General features: G+C 45.7%; 1 protein-coding gene across 1 annotated transcript; it reads right to left on the bottom strand.

Moving 5' to 3' along the window:
• Positions 1-1,673: 1,673 nt before the first annotated feature.
• Positions 1,674-16,819, bottom strand: POLR1D (RNA polymerase I and III subunit D). Its single transcript, XM_056560341.1, has 3 exons — positions 16,677-16,819; positions 10,758-10,832; positions 1,674-3,104 (listed from the first exon to the last, which is right to left on the bottom strand). Exons 1-3 carry the CDS (start codon positions 16,757-16,759, stop codon positions 2,852-2,854), a joined length of 411 nt encoding a protein of 136 aa, XP_056416316.1. The 5' UTR covers positions 16,760-16,819; the 3' UTR covers positions 1,674-2,851.
• Positions 16,820-18,282: the final 1,463 nt, after the last annotated feature.

Here is an 18,282-nt window from a genome sequence, read left to right as displayed (position 1 = left end):
TTTTCCAATCTGTGGCACGCCAGACATTTCAAAACTACAACTCCTTCGGTTGTCAGAGCATAATGGGAGTTTTAGTTCTGCAACAGTGGTAAAGCCACGCTTTGGAGATTGGTCTGAACAGATACATGACTATCTGCGAAGGGAAAGGGGGAAAAAAAGGAGGAAAGGGGAAAAAAGAGGAAAGGGGGAAAAAAAGGAGGAAAGGGGGGAAAAAAAAGGGGGGAAAAAAAGGAGGAAAGGGGGAAAAAAAAGGAGGAAAGGGGGAAAAAAAGGAGGAAAGGGGGAACAAAAAGGAGGAAAGGGGGAACAAAAAGGAGGAAAGGGGGAACAAAAAGGAGGAAAGGGGGAAAAAAAGGAGGAAAGGGGAAAAAAAGGAGGAAAGGGGAAAAAAAGGAGGAAAGGGGAAAAAAAGGAGGAAAGGGGAAAAAAAGGAGGAAAGGGGAAAAAAAGGAGGAAAGGGGAAAAAAAGGAGGAAAGGGGAAAAAAAGGAGGAAAGGGGAAAAAAGGAGGAAAGGGGAAAAAAGGAGGAAAGGGGAAAAAGGGTCAATATACCACTCTTGTTCATGAGTTGTGGTGCATGGTAATGACTTGCATTGGGGCACAGGATATAGATAGGATATTACGTGCCTCTTTTGGTGATATCCTAAGGTAAACCACCTGATAAATTTTTTTTTTTTTTCCCACATTGAGCTAATGGAGCTTTATGGATAAGATTAATGTGCTAACTAATGAAATGAATCTCTGGAAAATAATCAAAATCAGTTAAGTTTTCAGAAATATTTTATTTGAGTAACAGTACAGGTTGTGCAAGGAGATTTATATATCTTTAATAAAAAATAAAAAAAGGGGGGGGGGGGGATTGCTTTTTCTCTCTTAGAAACACCACCACTTGTATGTCATGGGCACAGTCCGCTGTTGCATCTTAAAAGGAATATGTCATCAGTGTCATGTGGCTAGGTGAATACACCAGATTTTACTTCTATTTTTTTATTCTGGGCCTACATAATAAAAAAAAAGGTTGGTGTGGGTGACGCAGATGACAGATTACCTTTAAATACTATGGCCAGCTGTAATAAGTGCACCATCGTGGTGCTAAAAGGTTAAAAACACATAAGGTCTACATAGAAAAAGGATTATGCCTGGCACTTACCACGAAATTCTTTTTATTGTGAATAACCAGTCACAGGAGAGATAGCGAGGGTGTTTCGCGGTTCAATGCTACTTCATGGGCTATGACTGAGTGGCTTTGAGCCGCTGTGGATCTCTCTCTTGTGACTTATTGCAATAAGTACTGATCCTACGGTGAGTGCCACACAAGTCTTTCTTCTATATGGATCTTACAGCTGTGAATGCTTTTGTTGCTTACTTCTGATTATTGTGAAAAAAAAAAAAAATTTTTTTTAAAATAACTCCACAGGTTTTCAAAATGAGGTATTAAAAACAAAACTAGACAGAATTTTTTTTTTTTTAAACCTATAGAAAAGAAAAGTTTTTTTGCCCCATGATGTGCACAAAGCATGATATAATTATGATAATCATTATTGTTGTTATTAATAAACAATTAAAAACCATCATAATAAACTGCGTGTGTAGGGGTTTATAGACTTCAAAGCTAATCAAGTAAATGGGACATAACTGCAATACCAGACATAGCCCACAGCTACAAGTGGTGCTTTAAAAAAAAAAAAAAAAAAAAAAAAAAAAAAAAAAAAGGAAAGCAAATACCCTGTTTCGTATTCCTGGACCATACATTTAAAATAAAATACTCTAGAATTAATTTCACAAAGAAATTTTTACCATTTCAATTCTATTACAAGAAAAGAAAAAGATCAGACTGTACCATGAGCTGCAGATCCTGTTACATAATGTTGTCTTGTGCTTTATGGCTCGGTTACCAAACACACAGACCACGTGGGGCCACTATTCCGTTGAGCATTTTATCCTGGTCAGCACGGGGTCATCGTTTCCTAACCTGAGTCTTTGCTGCTGATAAATAAAAACTACAACTCCCAGTATGCCCTGGCAGATGTTTAAAGGGGTACTCCAGTGGATTTTTTTTTTTTTTTTTTTTTTTTAAATCAACTGGTGCCAGAAAGTTACAACAGATTTGTGAATGACTTCTATTAAAAAATCTTAAACCCTCCAGTACTTATCAGCTACTGAATTCTACAGAGGAAATTGTATCGTTCTTTTCAGTCTAACCACAGTGCTCTCTGCTGACACCTCTGTCCATGTCAGGAACTGTCCAGAGCAGGATAGGTTTGCTATGGGGATTTGCTCCTGCTCCGGACAGTTCCCGACATGGACAGAGGTGTCTGCAGAGAGCACTGTGGTCAGACCGAAAAGAAATTCAAAAAGAAATGAACTTCCTGTGGAGCATACAGCAGCTGATAAGTACTGGAAGGATTAAGATTTTTTTTTTTTTAATAGAAGTAATTTACAAATCTGTAACTTTCTGGCACCAATTTATAAAAAAAATTATAATAATTGTTTTCCACCTGAGTACTACTTTAGGTATACTGGGAGTTTTAGTATTGCAACAGCAGGAGAGCCACTGGTTAGGCAACAATGCCAGCCCAACATTTTCAGTACACACAACCCTTCACCCAGAGATCCTGAGGGTGATACACTACTTACACCTCTTAGCGATAAGTGGCTTATACCTTTTATACCCCCAACTAGGTGCACGTCATATTTGTAGTGTAAGCATTAATAACATATAACAGTCTTGGCCAAGCTGAAGAGTCAGTTCAGACTGACTATTAATACAATGCATATTGCAAACTGATAACAGTCTCAGGCGTATGGCTTTAACCCAGCGGATCTATCGTTTCTTGCCGTCACTCCCGGACTATCTATGCCTCCTGCTCCTGCTTAAAGACGGAGATCTCCTCTTCTCTTTTCTGGAGTCCTCCCTCCTCCTATAGGGATGTGCACCGTGCTTTTCCGAATGCCTCTGCTTCCCGTCAGGGTCCTTAGTATCCTCTTCCTCTTCTTCCTCCTCCTCTGTCGTTCTGCTGTGCTTCTCTCTATCAGGTGGCAGGGTGGTCTTAATGGTATTGATCAGAAAGCGCTTGTTGGTGCTGGCAAGGGGACATTTCATCCTGTAAGAGAATAAAGACAGTGGCTGCAGTCAATGAGCTTGTCGTGTGCGCCACCTAGTGTCTGATGGAAGCACAATCCTAATAAACCTTTCATTTCTACAGACACATTTTTTAAAACTTAATGATAATCATAATTAGAAGTATGTTTTTTGTTGGGAGTTTTGGCAGCATTATGACTTTTCAGGCTCCCTGTGGATCTGAAGCAGTGTTTCCCAACCAGGGTGCCTCCAGCTGTTGCAAAACTACAACTTCCAGCATGCCCGGACAGCCAAAGGCTGTCCGGCCATGCTGGAAGTTGTAGTTTTGCAACAGCTGGAGGCACCCTGGTTGGGAAACACTGATCTAAGGCTTGTAAATCAATATAGACCTTGCGAATACGGATCAATAGACTAGTGCACCTTCCGTGTTCATGTATATATGTAGAGAAATGTGATTTATATGTAACTTATTGTTACAGGGAAGGCATTTGCTTTACTAGTCACCAAGTAAATATCCCCCTTTGTATAATGCAAAGTTATTGTTTATTATAAATTTTTTATTTTTAGTATTATTTTATGTTTTCTGAATGAACGCCTTAAGTTCTTTGCCATTGGGATACATTCACACTTTGGACATTACACAATTCAGCACAGATATCGCTTGCAGTATCCTTCCACTGCTTTTAATGTATACAGCTGAATTTCCCCCCCACAGGTGTTTGACGACTTTTCGTTAAAGTCGCATGTGTAAATGAATTTTAATTTTTTCCCTCACTAAAATGCTGGTTTTCCCCCCAAATTTTACATTTTTGCAAGGGGTCATAGGAGAAAATGCCACCCAAAATGTGTAACCCCATCTCTTCTGAGTATGGAAATACTCCATGTGTGGACGTCAAGTGCACTGTGGGCGAACTACAATGCTCAGAAGAGAAGTCACATTTGGCTTTTGGAAAGAAAATGTTTTTTTTTTTGGGGGGGGTGGGGCATGTCGCATTTAGGAAGCCCCTATGGTGCCAAAACAGCAGGAAAAAAACATGGCATAGTATTTTGGAAACTACACTCCTCAAGGAATGTAACAAGGGGTACAATGAACCTTAAAACCCCACAGGTGTTTGACAAATTTCCGCTAAAGTTGGACAGGAAAGTCATTTTTTCAAATTTTTTTTTCACTAAAATACTGATGTTACCCAAAATTTTTCCTTTTCACAAGGGGTAATTGGAGAAAAAGCCTCCCAAAATGTGTAACCCCATTCCATCTGAATATGGAAATACCCCATATGTGGATGTAAAGTGCTCTGCGGGCGAACTACAATGCTCAGAAGAGAAGGAGCGACATTGAGCATTTGGTGAGAATTTGGTTGGAATAGAAGTCGGGGGCTATGAGCGTTTGCAAAGCCCCCCGTGGTGCCTCAACAGTGGACCCCCCCCCACATGTAACCCCATTTTGGAAACTACACCCTTCACAGAATTTAATAAGGGTTGCAGTGAACATTTACACCCCACTGGTGTTTGACAGATCTTTGGAACAGTGGGATGTGCAAATGAAAAATAAAAATTTTCATTTTCGCGGACCACTGTTCCAAAAATCTGTCAGACACCTGTTGGGTGTAAATGCTCACTGTACCCCTTATTACATAACATGAGGGGTGTGGTTTCCAAAATGGGGTCACATGTGGGGGGGGGAATCCATTCTGACACTATGGTGGCTTTTTAAACACACATGGCCTTCAATTTCGGACAAATTCTCTCTCCAAAATCCCAATGGTGTTCCTTCCCCTTTAAGCATTGTAGTGCATCCGCAGAGCACTTTACATCCACATATGGGGTATGTTCTTACTCGAGAAATGGGGCAAAAAAATTGGGGGGGGGGGGCTTTTCCTATTCGCCCTTGTGAAAATGAAAAATGTAGGGTAACACCAGCATTTTAGTGGGAAAAAAAAAAAATGTTCTTCATTTTCACATCCAACTTTAACAAAAATTTGTCAAATACCTGTGGGGTGTTAAGGCTCACTATACCCCTTGTTACATTCTGTGAGGGGTGTATTTGTTTTGCATTTATGTCAGTACCGCTGTAAAATCAGCCACCCCTGTGCAAATCACCAATTTAGACCTCAAATGTACATGGCACGCCCTCATTCCTGAGCCTTGTTGTGCACCCGCAGAGCATTTGACGCCCACATATGGGGTATTTCCGTATTCAGGAGAAATTGCATTACAAATTTTATTAGATTTTTTCCTTTCACCAGTATGTTAGTGTAAAATTTTTTATTTTTTATTTATTTTTTTTTTTTTTTTTACACCAACATGCTGGTGTAGACCCCAACTTTACCTTTTCATAAGGGGGTAAAAAGAGAAAAAGCCCTCCAGTCTCCTAGGACTGTATCCACCTTTTCCAGCCCACCGGAGCACCTGAAAGCTGAACTAATTTATGAAGGAAAAGTCATCAACTGCCGAGCCGAGAAGTTAGTGACGAATCGAATTTACTGTAAATTCGCTCATCTCTAGTAACAAACTCAGTTTCACAACCAATGTCTCCAGCTGCTGCAAAACTGCAACAATCAGCATGCATTCACAGTCGAAGGGCATGCTGAGAGTTGTAGTTTTGCTACAACTCCCAGCATGCCCTTTGGTAGTCTGTGCATGCTTGGAGTTGTAGTTATGCAACAGTGAATGCACACTTTTTCATAGGAAAAAAAAATGTGCCTCCAGATGTTGCAAAACTACAACTCCCAGTATGCCCTTTGGCTTTGCATGCTGCGAGTTGTTGCTAAGCAACAGTAGGAGGTGAACAAGACTCACCTCCTGCTGTATCCTGCCGCAGGGACAGATCCTGCTGCTTCTGTCGCCGCCACCGATCCTGAGGGGACCCCCCCCCCCCCCCGCCGGACCAGGGCAAGGTAGGAGACCCCCACCGGCGCCGACCTCCGATCACCGTCCCGATCACCGCCCAGCAGGTCCGCGATTGGTCGGCCGTTCCGTCTGATCAGTCACATGATCGTGAGGCGGCACCCGTGCCACCTCACTCCTGCTGGGTATGGGTGAATGGGGTTGTCACGGACAGCCCCATTCACCCTTTTTTCCGGGTCACTAGAAACCCGATTGACCTGGAATTGCAGAAAATCGCAGGTCTGAATTGACGCGCGATTTTCCGCGATCGCAAATATGGGGGGTCTCAGGACCCCCCCTGGGCGATATCTGGGATGGCTGCTGATAGATATGAGCAGTCATCCCGTTCCGGTCACTGCGTCCGGAGACGTGGTGATCCGGGAAAGCTGCGCCGCAAATGTACGGCGCAGTGCACTAAGTACTTAGCAGTGCCGTACATTTACAGCGCAAAAGGGGTACACTGCTCAGCGTTGGGAACAAACTGTTCTTAAAGGGGTACTCCGGTGAATACTTTTTTTTTTCTCTTAAATCAACTGGTGGCAGAAAGTTTAATATTTGTAAATTACTTCTATTAAAAAATCTTAACCCTTCCTGTACTTATTAGCTGCTGAATACTACAGAGGAAATTCTTTTCTTTTTGGAATGCTCTCTGATGACATCACGACCACAGTTCTCTCTGCTGACATTATTATAATAATAACGCTTTATTTATTGTTGTCCTTAGTGGGATTTGAACCCAAGTCCCCAGCACTGCACGGCAGCAGTGCTAACCACTGAGCCACCATGCTGCCCTTAGCATACATCTGCTATGCATGGTTGCTAAAATGGACAGAGATGTCAGCAGAGAGCACTGTGCTCGTGATGTCAGATTTTTTTAATAGAAGTAATTTACAAATATGTTTAACTTTCTGCCACCAGTTGATTTAAAAGAAAAAAAAAAGTATTCACCGGAGTACCCCTTTAATGCTGGAGCCGGGAGCTTGTGACAGCCTGCCTCTTCATGACATCACGCCCCACCCCCTCAATGCCAGTGTATAGGAGGGGGCGTGGCAGACTTGCATTGAGGGGGTGGGGGTGAAGTCATGAGGGGGCGGGGCTATGAAGGTCACGAGCTCCCGACACCAGCTTTTCGGGAACAGTTTGTTCCAAATGCTGAGCAGCGGAGTACCCCTTTAACTAACCCTAACAGGTGTGTTCAGAAATGTTATTTTTGCTATGACTACTGAAAGAAAAAATCCCATTTTGTTTTCTACATCTTATTACAATTTATTAATTACAAGATCCTTAAGCTATTTTTGGCTGGTTAATTTATTTATCCCCTATCCACAGTTAAAGGGGTAGTCCAGTGGTGAAAAACTTATCCCCTATGCTAAGGATAGGGGATAAGTTTGAGATCGCGGGGGTCCGACCGCTGTGGCCCCCCGCGATCTCTATTTACGGGGCCCCGGCTCTCCGGCCAGATAGCGGGTGTCGACCACGGCACGAAGCGGCGGCCGACACGCCCCCTCAATACATCTCTATGGCAGAGCCGGAGATTGCGGTGGTCGACACGCCCGCTTTGCGCGGTCTGTCGGGGACCCATACAGGAGATCATTTGAGGAGGAATTCCTCAAGCGCAATTCTGCTTGAGGAAATGCTGCCATGTGAATAGGGCCTAAGACTGCAGTACTAAAAATTCTCAACCTTTATATGTTTTTAATGTGATTGAAAAAAGACAGCCACTAGGTGGCTCTGGTCTGTTCCCTGTGGCAAGTCAAACAGTTATTTTGGTCTCTTCCCGGCCTGGCAGGAGACCAAACTAAGGAAGTGCGTGCGGGGCACGGGGAAGCACGGCTCTCACAGGCTTCAGTGATATTGCGCCTGCTGGGGAACTCCCACTTTCTCATGCCGGGAGCTCACACAATGTGACCAAGGGGAAAGGTATTTTTAAAGATTGGAAAAAACATTTACGGGATGTTAGGGGTAGTTAGGGAATATAATCTGAGATAGTTTAGAAAATATGGTTTGATGACAAGATTTGTCACCAGAATAGACTGTGTGAATAAAAGTGTGCTGCTTACTGGTCACACCGCTTGGCCATGCCAAAGACAATTCAGCATGAGACGTACCATGGATTCAGCCACGTTTCAGCCATTCACACTTTGCAAACATGACACCTTGCATATATGGCATCTTTTAGCAGCACTCCGAATGGGAATATAATGTTTGACAAGTAAAAGCATATAAGAACACTGATCTGTGAATCTTAAAGGGGTACTCTGGGGGAACTAAACCCATAGCCCATCCTTTCCCTCTCACCAACTTATGTATTTGTCTAAATATTCATTGGCTATATAGAGCAGTTTCCCTCTTTCAGCCATCACTTACATGCAGGGAGTGAGAGAAATATGTCACTCAGATCCACCTGGTCTTGGCGTAAACCCCTCACTGAAACTAGCCCCACCCTTCAGGACACCACTTGATGATTTCTGTCTGGTCTAGAGCTCTGGTTTCATAGCCACACATCCCCCTCCCTGTGTGAGGAGCTCGTGAGCTGTGAGAGAAGAGCAGTGAAGATTCTCAATAACAACTGAGCACATAGCTGCTGTTTTTCTGCTGAAGATCTAATCACTGACTGCTGCCATTCAGACCACAGCATAATTTATTGCTGGGGGAAGGCTCACACACTGTACAGTGTGTGAGTTGCAGTGTGAACATGCACACAGATAGTGAAAGCAGTTGGCTAGCAGCCATTACACTGAGCTGCACTGACTTCTGGGAGTTTTAGTCTATGCTGCAAACAAGGAAAAAGTATTTAGGAGACATCAGAGGCCAAAGGAGCTGCCAAAATCACATGGATAACTACAGGGGACACAGAACTGGTATTGTGGTAGCTTTGGGGCATTTTTATTTTTCTTAACTTTCCTGGAGTACCCCTTCAACCCCTTAACGACGCAGGACGTAAATGTACGTCCTGGTGAGCTGGTACTTAACGCACCAGGACGTACATTTACATCCTATGCATAACCATGAGCATCGGAGCAGCAGGTCCCCGCTGCTGATAGCAGCCAGGGACCCGTGCGGATGTCCGCCATTAACCCTCAGATGCCGTGATCAATACAGATCACGGTATCTGCAGCGCTGCGGTCACTAAAATGGATGATGGGATCGCCCGCAGCGCTGCTGCGGTGATCGGATCATCCAGTATGGCGGCCGGAGGTCCCCTCACCTTGCTCCGGTTGTCTCCTGGGGTCTTCTGCTCTGGTCTGCGACTGATAATAAATCAGTGCTATGTCTTATGCATAGCACTGAACAGTAGTAGCAATCGAATGATTGCTATAAACAGTCACCTATGGGTGCTATTAAAGTGTAAAAATACAAGTAAAAAATAAAAATTGTGAAAAACCCCCTCCCCCAATAAAAACGTAAATTGTCCCATTTTCCCTATTTCACCCCCAAAAAGTGTAAAAAATATATTTTATATACATATATCGCAGCGTGCGTAAATATCCCAACTATTAAAATAAAATGTTAATTATACCGTACGGTGTCCAAAATAGCTTTTTTTATAACATTTTATTCCAAAAAAAAAACAAAAAAGTATTAAAAGTTTTATATAAGCAAATATGGTATCAATAAAAAGTACAGATCACGGCGCAAAAAATGAGCCCTCATACCACCGCTTATACGGAAAAATGAAAAAGTTATAGGTCTTCAAAATAGGGGGATTTTAAACGTACTAATTTGGTTAAACAGTTTGCGATTTTTTTTTTAAGCACAACAGTAATAGAAAAGTACCATATATACTCGAGTATAAGCCTAGCTTTTCAGCACGATTTTTCGTGCTGAAAACGCCCCCCTCGGCTTATACTCGAGTGAACTCTCCGCCTGTCAATCCCTTCATCAGTGGTAGTTTTGAAACCTCTGGAGGTCCGCAGGTTGAAGACCACTGCGGTCTTCGTCATCATCCAGACCCCCCCCCTTTAGTTTTCTACTCACCTCCCCTCGGAGGGAAGGAAGGGTGAGCTGGTCTGTGACGTCCCTGCGCATTAACGTCCCGGGGCCGGCCCGGAGCGGAGAAGAGGGCATCCCGGTGAAGATGGACAGCCTGGAACGACTAACCCTCTCCACCGGATGGTCCCTGCAGCATAGATGTCCCGGACCAGCTCACCCTTCCTTCCCACCGAGGGGAGGAGAGTATAAAACTAAAGGGGGGTCTGGATGATGATGAAGGCCGCAGTGGTTTTCAACCTCCGGACCTCCAGAGGTTTCAAAACTACAACTCCCAGCATGCCCGGACAGCCGATGGCTGATGAAGGGATTGACAGGCGGTGATGATGTATTTCCCACCCTAGGCTTATAGTCGAGTCAATAACTTTTCCTGGGTTTTTGGGTTGAAATTAGGGGTCTCTGCTTATACTCGAGTATATACGGTATGTTATCATGGGTATCATTTTAATCGTATTGACCCAAAGAATAAAGAACACATGTCATTTTTACCGTACACTGTACGGCGTGAAAACGAAACCTTCCAAAATCTGCAAAATTGCGGTTTTCTTTTAAATTTCCTCACACAAATAGTATTTTTTTGGTTGCGCCATACATTTTATGGTAAAATGAGTGATGACATTACAACGGACAACTGGTCGTGCAAAAAAAAAAAAGCCCTCATACTAGTCTGTGGATGAAAATATAAATGAGTTATGATTTTTTGAAGGCGAGGAGGAGAAAACGTAAAAATAAAATGGGCTGAGTCCTTAAGGGGTTAATGGAACACCATAAAATAAAACACATGCACTGAATGACTTACCAGCCCATTGCACCCATAGTCTCAGCTCGATCTTTTCCCCTTTTGGCTTCCTTGAGCAGCTCTTCCACTGCTTCCCTGTACAGAGGAAAAATAAGCAAGACAATCAAATAAATAAAACAGCCATAGCATATTGTTCCAGAATGCAGCAAACTGCAGACTCTACTGCTCGTTCTACTACCGTCAGCCATGAGACTCTTACATTTAGCTAAAATACTAAGTTTCAATGGGCACTCAATTTTTTTTTTGCTATTGCACTTCTTATGGTAAATAAAAAAAAATCTTTCTAATGTACTTTGTTTAAAAAAAAAAAAAAAAAATTAAGTTTAAAAAGTGTTTAACCCCTTCCCGCAGAATGTCATATATAAACGCCGGGTTGTGCAGTGCGTTCGCGCATCCCGGCGTTTATAAATGACATTCAGTTAACCCGGCGATGCGCAGCATCGCACGGGTTAACTGGCAGAAGTCCCGCTGTTTCCAGCAGGGGACAACTTCTGCTTCACCCCCAGGACCATCCATTGATGGTCCTGGTCAGCGATCACTGTGATTGGTCCCTGTGGACCAATCACAGTGACCTGGGGTGAAAGTTCAGATCCCCCGCACTGCCCGCCCCTGGAAGTCGGGCAGAACGGGGGACGATGGCTGCGGGGACCTGCGGCATAGGGGGGGGAACATCAGGGGACCGGCGGCCTTACCTGGCGGGACCGAGGAGCAGCGGGAGGACCGGCCACGTGGACGAGCAGCGACGGGACCGGCAGGTAAGTATATGGTCCTCAGAAGCAGCAGTGAAGATCTTCACTGCTGCTTCTAGGAGTCTGAAAACTACAACTCCCAGCATGCCTAGACAGCCTTTGGCTGTCTGGGCATGCTGGGAGTTGTAGTTTTGCAACATCTGGAGGGCCCCAGTTTGGAGACCATTGTATAATGGTCTCCAATCTGTGCTCTTCCAGCTGTTGCAAAACTACAACTCCCAGCATGCACTGACTGTCCAGGCATGCTGGGAGTTTTAGTTCAGCAACATCTGGCCCTTCAGATGTTGCCGAACTACAACTCCCAGCATGCCCTTCAGCTGTCTGGGCATGCTGGGAGTTGTAGTTTTGCAACAACTGGAGACACACTGGTTGGGAAACATTGTTTCTAACTCAGTGTTTCCTAACCTGTGTGCCTCCAGCTGTTGCAAAACTATAACTCCCAGCATGCACTAACAGACCATGCATGCTGGGAGTTGTGGTTTTGCAACAGCTGGTGCAACCCCCCCCCCCCCTGTGAATGTACAGGGTACATTCACATGGGCGAGGCTTTTAAAGTGGGTTTCTCGCATCTTGAGATGCAGCAAATTTTGTGCCGGGAAACTCGCTGTAATCCCCCGCCCATGTGACTGTACCCTAAAAACACTACACTAACACAAAATAAAATAAAAAGTTAAAAACACCACATATACACATACCCCTACACAGCCCCCCTCCCCCAATAAGAACGTCCGGTACACCACTGTTTCCAAAGCAGAGCCTCCAGCTGTTGAAAAACAACAACTCCCAGTATTGCCGGACAGCCGTTGACTGTCCACGCATGCTGGGAGTTTTGCAACAGCTGGAGGCACCCTGTTTGGGAATCACTGGCGTAGAATACCCCTATGTCCACCCCTATGCAATTCCCTAATTTAGGCCTCAAATGCGCACGGCGCTCTCACTTTGGAGCCCTGTCGTATTTCAAGGCAACAGTTTAGGGCGACATATGGGGTATCGCCGTACTCGGGAGAAATTGCGTTACAAGGTTTGGGGGGGCTTTTTCTTCTTTAACCCTTCATGAAAAGGAAATGTTGGGGTCTACACCAGAATGTTAGTGTAAAAAAATTAAATTTTTTACACTAACATGCTGATGTTGCCCTATACTTTACATTTTCACAAGAGGTAAAAGGGAAAAAAGCCCCCCAAAATTTGTAACGCAATTTCTCCCGACTACAGAGATACCCCATATGTGAGCGCAAAGTGCTCTGGGGGCGCACAACAAGGCCCAGAAGGGAGAGCGCGCCATGTACATTTGAGGTGATTTGCACAGGGGTGGCTGATTGTTACAGCGGTTTTGACAAACGCAAAAAAAAACAAAACCCCACATGTGACCCCATTTCGGAAACGACACCCCTCACGGAATGTAATGAGGGGTGCAGTGAGAATTTACCCCCCACAGGTGTCTGATGGATCTTTGGAACAGTGGTCCGTGAAAATGAAAACTTGTACAGCCCACTGTTCCAAAGATCTGTCAGACACCAGTGGGGGGCAAATGCTCACTGTACCCCTTGTTACGTTCCTCAAGGGGTCTCGTTTCCAAAATGGTATGCCATGTGTTTTTTTTTGCTGTTCTGGCACCAGAGGGGCTTCCTAAATGCGATATGCCCCCCGAGCAAAATTTGCTCTCAAAAAGCCAAATATGACTCCTTCTCTTCTGAGCATTGTAGTTCGCCCATAGTGCACTTCAGGTCAACTTATGGGGTACCTCCATACTCAGAAGAGAAGGGGTTACAAATATTGGGGGGTATTTCCTGCTATTAACCCTTGCAAAAATGTGAAATTTGGGGGGAAACACATTTTAGTGAAAAAAAATATATTTTTTTACATATGCAAAAGTCGTGAAACACCTGTGGGGTATTAAGGCTCACTTTATTCCTTGTTATGTTCCTCAAGGGGTCTAGTTTCCAAAATGGTATGCCATGTGAGGGTTTTTTGCTGTTCTGGCACCATAGGGGCTTCCTAAATGCAATATGCCCCCCAAAAACCATTTCAGAAAAACGTACTCTCCAAAATTCCCTTATCGCTCTTTCTCTTCTGAGCCCTCTACTGCGCCCGCCGAACACTTTACATAGACATATGAGGTATGTCCTTACTCGAGAGAAATCGGGCTACAAATACAAGTAAACATTTTCTCCTTTTACCCCTTGTAAGAATTCAAAAATTGGGTCTACAAGAACATGCGAGTGTAAAAAATGAAGATTGTGAATTTTCTCCATCACTTTGCTTCTATTCCTGTGAAACACCTAAAGGGTTAAAATGATGACTGAATGTCATTTTGAATACTTTGGGGGGTGCAGTTTTTATAATGGGGTCATTTATGGGGTATTTCTAATATGAAGACCCTTCAAATCCACTTCAAACCTGAACTGGTCCCTGAAAAATAGTGAGTTTGAAAATTTTGTGAAAAATTGGAAAATTGCTGCTGAACTTTGAAGCCCTCTGGTGTCTTCCAAAAGTAAAAACACGTCAATTTTATGATGCAAATATAAAGTAGACATATTGTATATGTGAATCAAAAAATTTTTTTATTTGTAATATACATTTTCCTTACAAGCAGAGAGCTTCAAAGTTAGAAAAATGCAAAATTTTCAAATTTTTCATCAAATTTTAGGATTTTTCACAAGGAAAGGATGCAAGTTACCACAAAAATTTACCACCATGTTAAAGTAGAATATGTCACGAAAAAACAATCTCGGAATCAGAATGATAACTAAAAGCATTCCAGAGTTATTAATGTTTAAAGTGACAGTGGTCAGATGTGCAAAAAACGCTCTGGTCCTTAAGGCCAAAATGGGCTTGGTCCTGAAGGGGTTAAAAAAGCTGCCACTACTTGTCCAGAGCAAATTTCCCCCCCATCTCTTGTACAGACTTTGGACTCCTGCTGGCCTGGCAGAAGTCCAAACACATCAGGAAATGCTAATGGGGGTGTGTGCAGCCTTAGCCAATCAAAGCTCTTCTCACACAAAACTGCTCTGGGCTGTGTGTAGCAGAGTGAGGGAGGAAGTTTCCCCCCTGTATGGCTTCAGATGATGTCACAGCCTGCTGGGGAACGCCCCTTCCCAGTCTGTGAACCTGAATCGGAGCAGAAAATATAGAGCAATATCAAGGTAGAAAACTAAACAATAATAAAAATAAAGGCAGGGGGTGATTTATTATGATGAGGGCAGTGAACTGGGAGGATTATAGAATGTAACAAGATCCTGATAGGTAATCTCTAATGACAGTAACAGATGGATCTAATAAAGTCTTAGTTCCTCAACAGAATCAGCAAAATTTTAACCGCAGCCCTGAAGTATAAACCTACAACTCCGTATCAGCACTATGGACGCACCTGGCGGTGAGTGCAATGCATTTGGCACATGGAGGCAAGTGCGACACACCTGACATGGGCGCCTGTAGGTGACCGTCACACCGCTGTGGGGCGCCTATAGGTGACCGTCACACCGCTGTGGGGCGCCTATAGGTGACCGTCACACCGCTGTGGGGCGCCTATAGGTGACCGTCACACCGCTGTGGGGCGCCTATAGGTGACCGTCACACCGCTGTGGGGCGCCTATAGGTGACCGTCACACCGCTGTGGGGCGCCTATAGGTGACCGTCACACCGCTGTGGGGCGCCTATAGGTGACCGTCACACCGCTGTGGGGCGCCTATAGGTGACCGTCACACCGCTGTGGGGCGCCTATAGGTGACCGTCACACCGCTGTGGGGCGCCTATAGGTGACCGTCACACCGCTGTGGGGCGCCTATAGGTGACCGTCACACCGCTGTGGGGCGCCTATAGGTGACCGTCACACCGCTGTGGGGCGCCTATAGGTGACCGTCACACCGCTGTGGGGCGCCTATAGGTGACCGTCACACCGCTGTGGGGCGCCTATAGGTGACCGTCACACCGCTGTGGGGCGCCTATAGGTGACCGTCACACCGCTGTGGGGCGCCTATAGGTGACCGTCACACCGCTGTGGGGCGCCTATAGGTGACCGTCACACCGCTGTGGGGCGCCTATAGGTGACCGTCACACCGCTGTGGGGCGCCTATAGGTGACCGTCACACCGCTGTGGGGCGCCTATAGGTGACCGTCACACCGCTGTGGGGCGCCTATAGGTGACCGTCACACCGCTGTGGGGCGCCTATAGGTGGGGCGCCTATAGGTGTGGGGCGCCTATAGGTGGGGCGCCTATAGGTGTGGGGCGCCTATAGGTGGGGCGCCTATAGGTGTGGGGCGCCTATAGGTGGGGCGCCTATAGGTGTGGGGCGCCTATAGGTGACCGTCACACCGCTGTGGGGCGCCTATAGGTGACCGTCACACCGCTGTGGGGCGCCTATAGGTGACCGTCACACCGCTGTGGGGCGCCTATAGGTGACCGTCACACCGCTGTGGGGCGCCTATAGGTGACCGTCACACCGCTGTGGGCGCCTATAGGTGACCGTGACACCGCTGTGGGCGCCTATAGGTGACCGTGACACAGCTGTGGGCGTCTATAGGTGACCGTGACACAGCTGTGGGCGCCTATAGGTGACCGTGACACAGCTGTGGGCGCCTATAGGTGACCGTGACAGCTGTGGGCGCCTATGGGTGAATGTGACACAGCTGTGGGCGCCTATGGGTGAATGTGACACAGCTGTGGGCGTCTATAGGTGAATGTGACACAGCTGTGGGCGTCTATAGGTGACCGTGACACAGCTGTGGGCGCCTATAGGTGACCGTGACACAGCTGTGGGCGCCTATAGGTGACCGTGACACAGCTGTGGGCGCCTATGGGTGACCGTGACACAGCTGTGGGCGCCTATGGGTGACCGTGACACAGCTGTGGGCGCCTATGGGTGACCGTGACACAGCTGTGGGCGCCTATAGGTGAATGTGACGCAGCTGTGGGCGTCTATAGGTGAATGTGACACAGCTGTGGGTGTCTATAGGTGAATGTGACACAGCTGTTTGTGACATGCTGGAACTGCCACCTATAGGAGAACATGTTACACCTGGCAGCCAAAAGGGCATCTAAACCCAGGGCAAAACCACCACGTGTCCACGTCTACCTGCAGCGCTATGATGCTGACACCAACACGCACACCATGACACATCACTGCAGACTGATCCGCACACAACCATAGATATATTTACAGCAGACACCTACCGCTCCAGATCGTCGTCCTCCTCCTTCATTCTACCTTCACAGATTAATGTATCCGGAACCACAAACCGGAAGTAAGCTGCCATCCGACACTTTAACAACGCCACGCCAACCACCACAAGCTACTTCCGGCGCAGACACGCTCACGTGTTCGGAACGCTGCCCCGGGATGACGTCAGGCAAGTGCGGTCAGGTGACCCTATTAGGAGCTGCTGGAGTTGTCACCGATCAGTTAGAGCAGTGCTTTCCCAACCAGGGTTCCTCCAGCTGTTGCGAAACTACAACTCCCAGCATGCTGGGAGTTGTAGTTTCGCAACAGCTGGAGGAACCCTGGTTGGGAAAACAATCTTGTGAACATCTGCACAGTTAAATAGCACTTTTAGTTGATCTGTCTGGCACTACTATTCTCAATGGGAACATGGTATTACATGTGTCTAATACACTAACTGGCCACTTTATTAGGTACACCTGTTCAACAATTGCTTGTTAACACAAATAGCTATACAGTAAACCCCATGGCAGGAACATAATACATTTAGGCATGTAGACGTGGTCAAGACAACCTGCTAAAGTTCAAACCGAGCATCAGAATGGAGAAGAAAGGGAATTTGTCCACAGTGCTCTCTGCTGACCTCTGTCCGTGTCAGGAACTGTCCATGTGATGTGTGATGTCATCATGTCCATATGGGGGAACTGTGTGATGTCATCATGTCCATATGGGGGAACTGTGCGATGTCATCATGTCCATATGGGGGAACTGTGTGATGTCATCATGTCTATATGGGGGAACTGTGTGATGTCATCATGTCCATATATGGGGTAACTGTGTGATGTCATCATGTCTATATGGGGGAACTGTGTGATGTTGTCATGTCTATATGGGGGAACTGTGTGATGTCATCATGTCCATATGAAGGAACTGTGTGATGTCATCATGTCCATATGGGGGAACTGTGTGATGTCGTCATGTCTATATGGAGGAACTGTGTGATGTCATCATGTCCATATGGGGGTACTGTGTGATGTCATCATGTCCATATGGGGGAGCTGTGTGATGTCATCATGTCTATATGGAGGATCTGTGTGATGTCATCATGTCCATAGGGGGAACTGTGTGATGTCGTCATGTCTATATGGAGGAACTGTGTGATGTCATCATGTCCATATGGGGGAACTGTGTGATATCATCATGTCCATATGGGGGAACTGTGTGATGTCGTCATGTCTATATGGAGGAACTGTGTGATGTCATCATGTCCATATGGGGGAACTGTGTGATGTCATCATGTCCATATGGGGGAACTGTGTGATGTCATCATGTCTATATGGGGGAACTGTGTGATGTCATCATGTCCATATGGGGGAACTGTGTGATGTCATCATCTCCATATGGGGGAACTGTGTGATGTCGTCAGGTCCATATGGAGGAACTGTGTGATGTCGTCAGGTCCATATGGGGGAGCTGTGTGATGTCATCATGTCCATATGGAGGAACTGTGTGATGTCATCATGTCCATATGGGGGAACTGTGTGATGTCATCATGTCCATATGGGGGAACTGTGTGATGTCATCATGTCCATATGGGGAAACTGTGTGATGTTATCATGT

The sequence above is a fragment of the Hyla sarda genome, chromosome 2 (assembly GCF_029499605.1).
Source record: "Hyla sarda isolate aHylSar1 chromosome 2, aHylSar1.hap1, whole genome shotgun sequence".
NCBI classification, from domain to species: domain Eukaryota; kingdom Metazoa; phylum Chordata; class Amphibia; order Anura; family Hylidae; genus Hyla; species Hyla sarda.
Note: the sequence above shows the minus strand (reverse complement) of the source record. Positions and strands in the feature narration are given on the sequence as shown.

Bases quoted from the DNA above. Each gene is read 5' to 3' on its own strand.
- POLR1D (XM_056560341.1), bottom strand. From the start codon at position 16,759: ATGGCAGCTTACTTCCGGTTTGTGGTTCCGGATACATTAATCTGTGAA. The intron at 10,833-16,676 runs GTAGGTGTCTGC...TCCTCTGTACAG, and splicing joins GAGGACGACGATCTGGAGCG to GGAAGCAGTGGAAGAGCTGC. The intron at 3,105-10,757 runs GTAAGTCATTCA...ATTCTCTTACAG, and splicing joins ACTATGGGTGCAATGGGCTG to GATGAAATGTCCCCTTGCCA.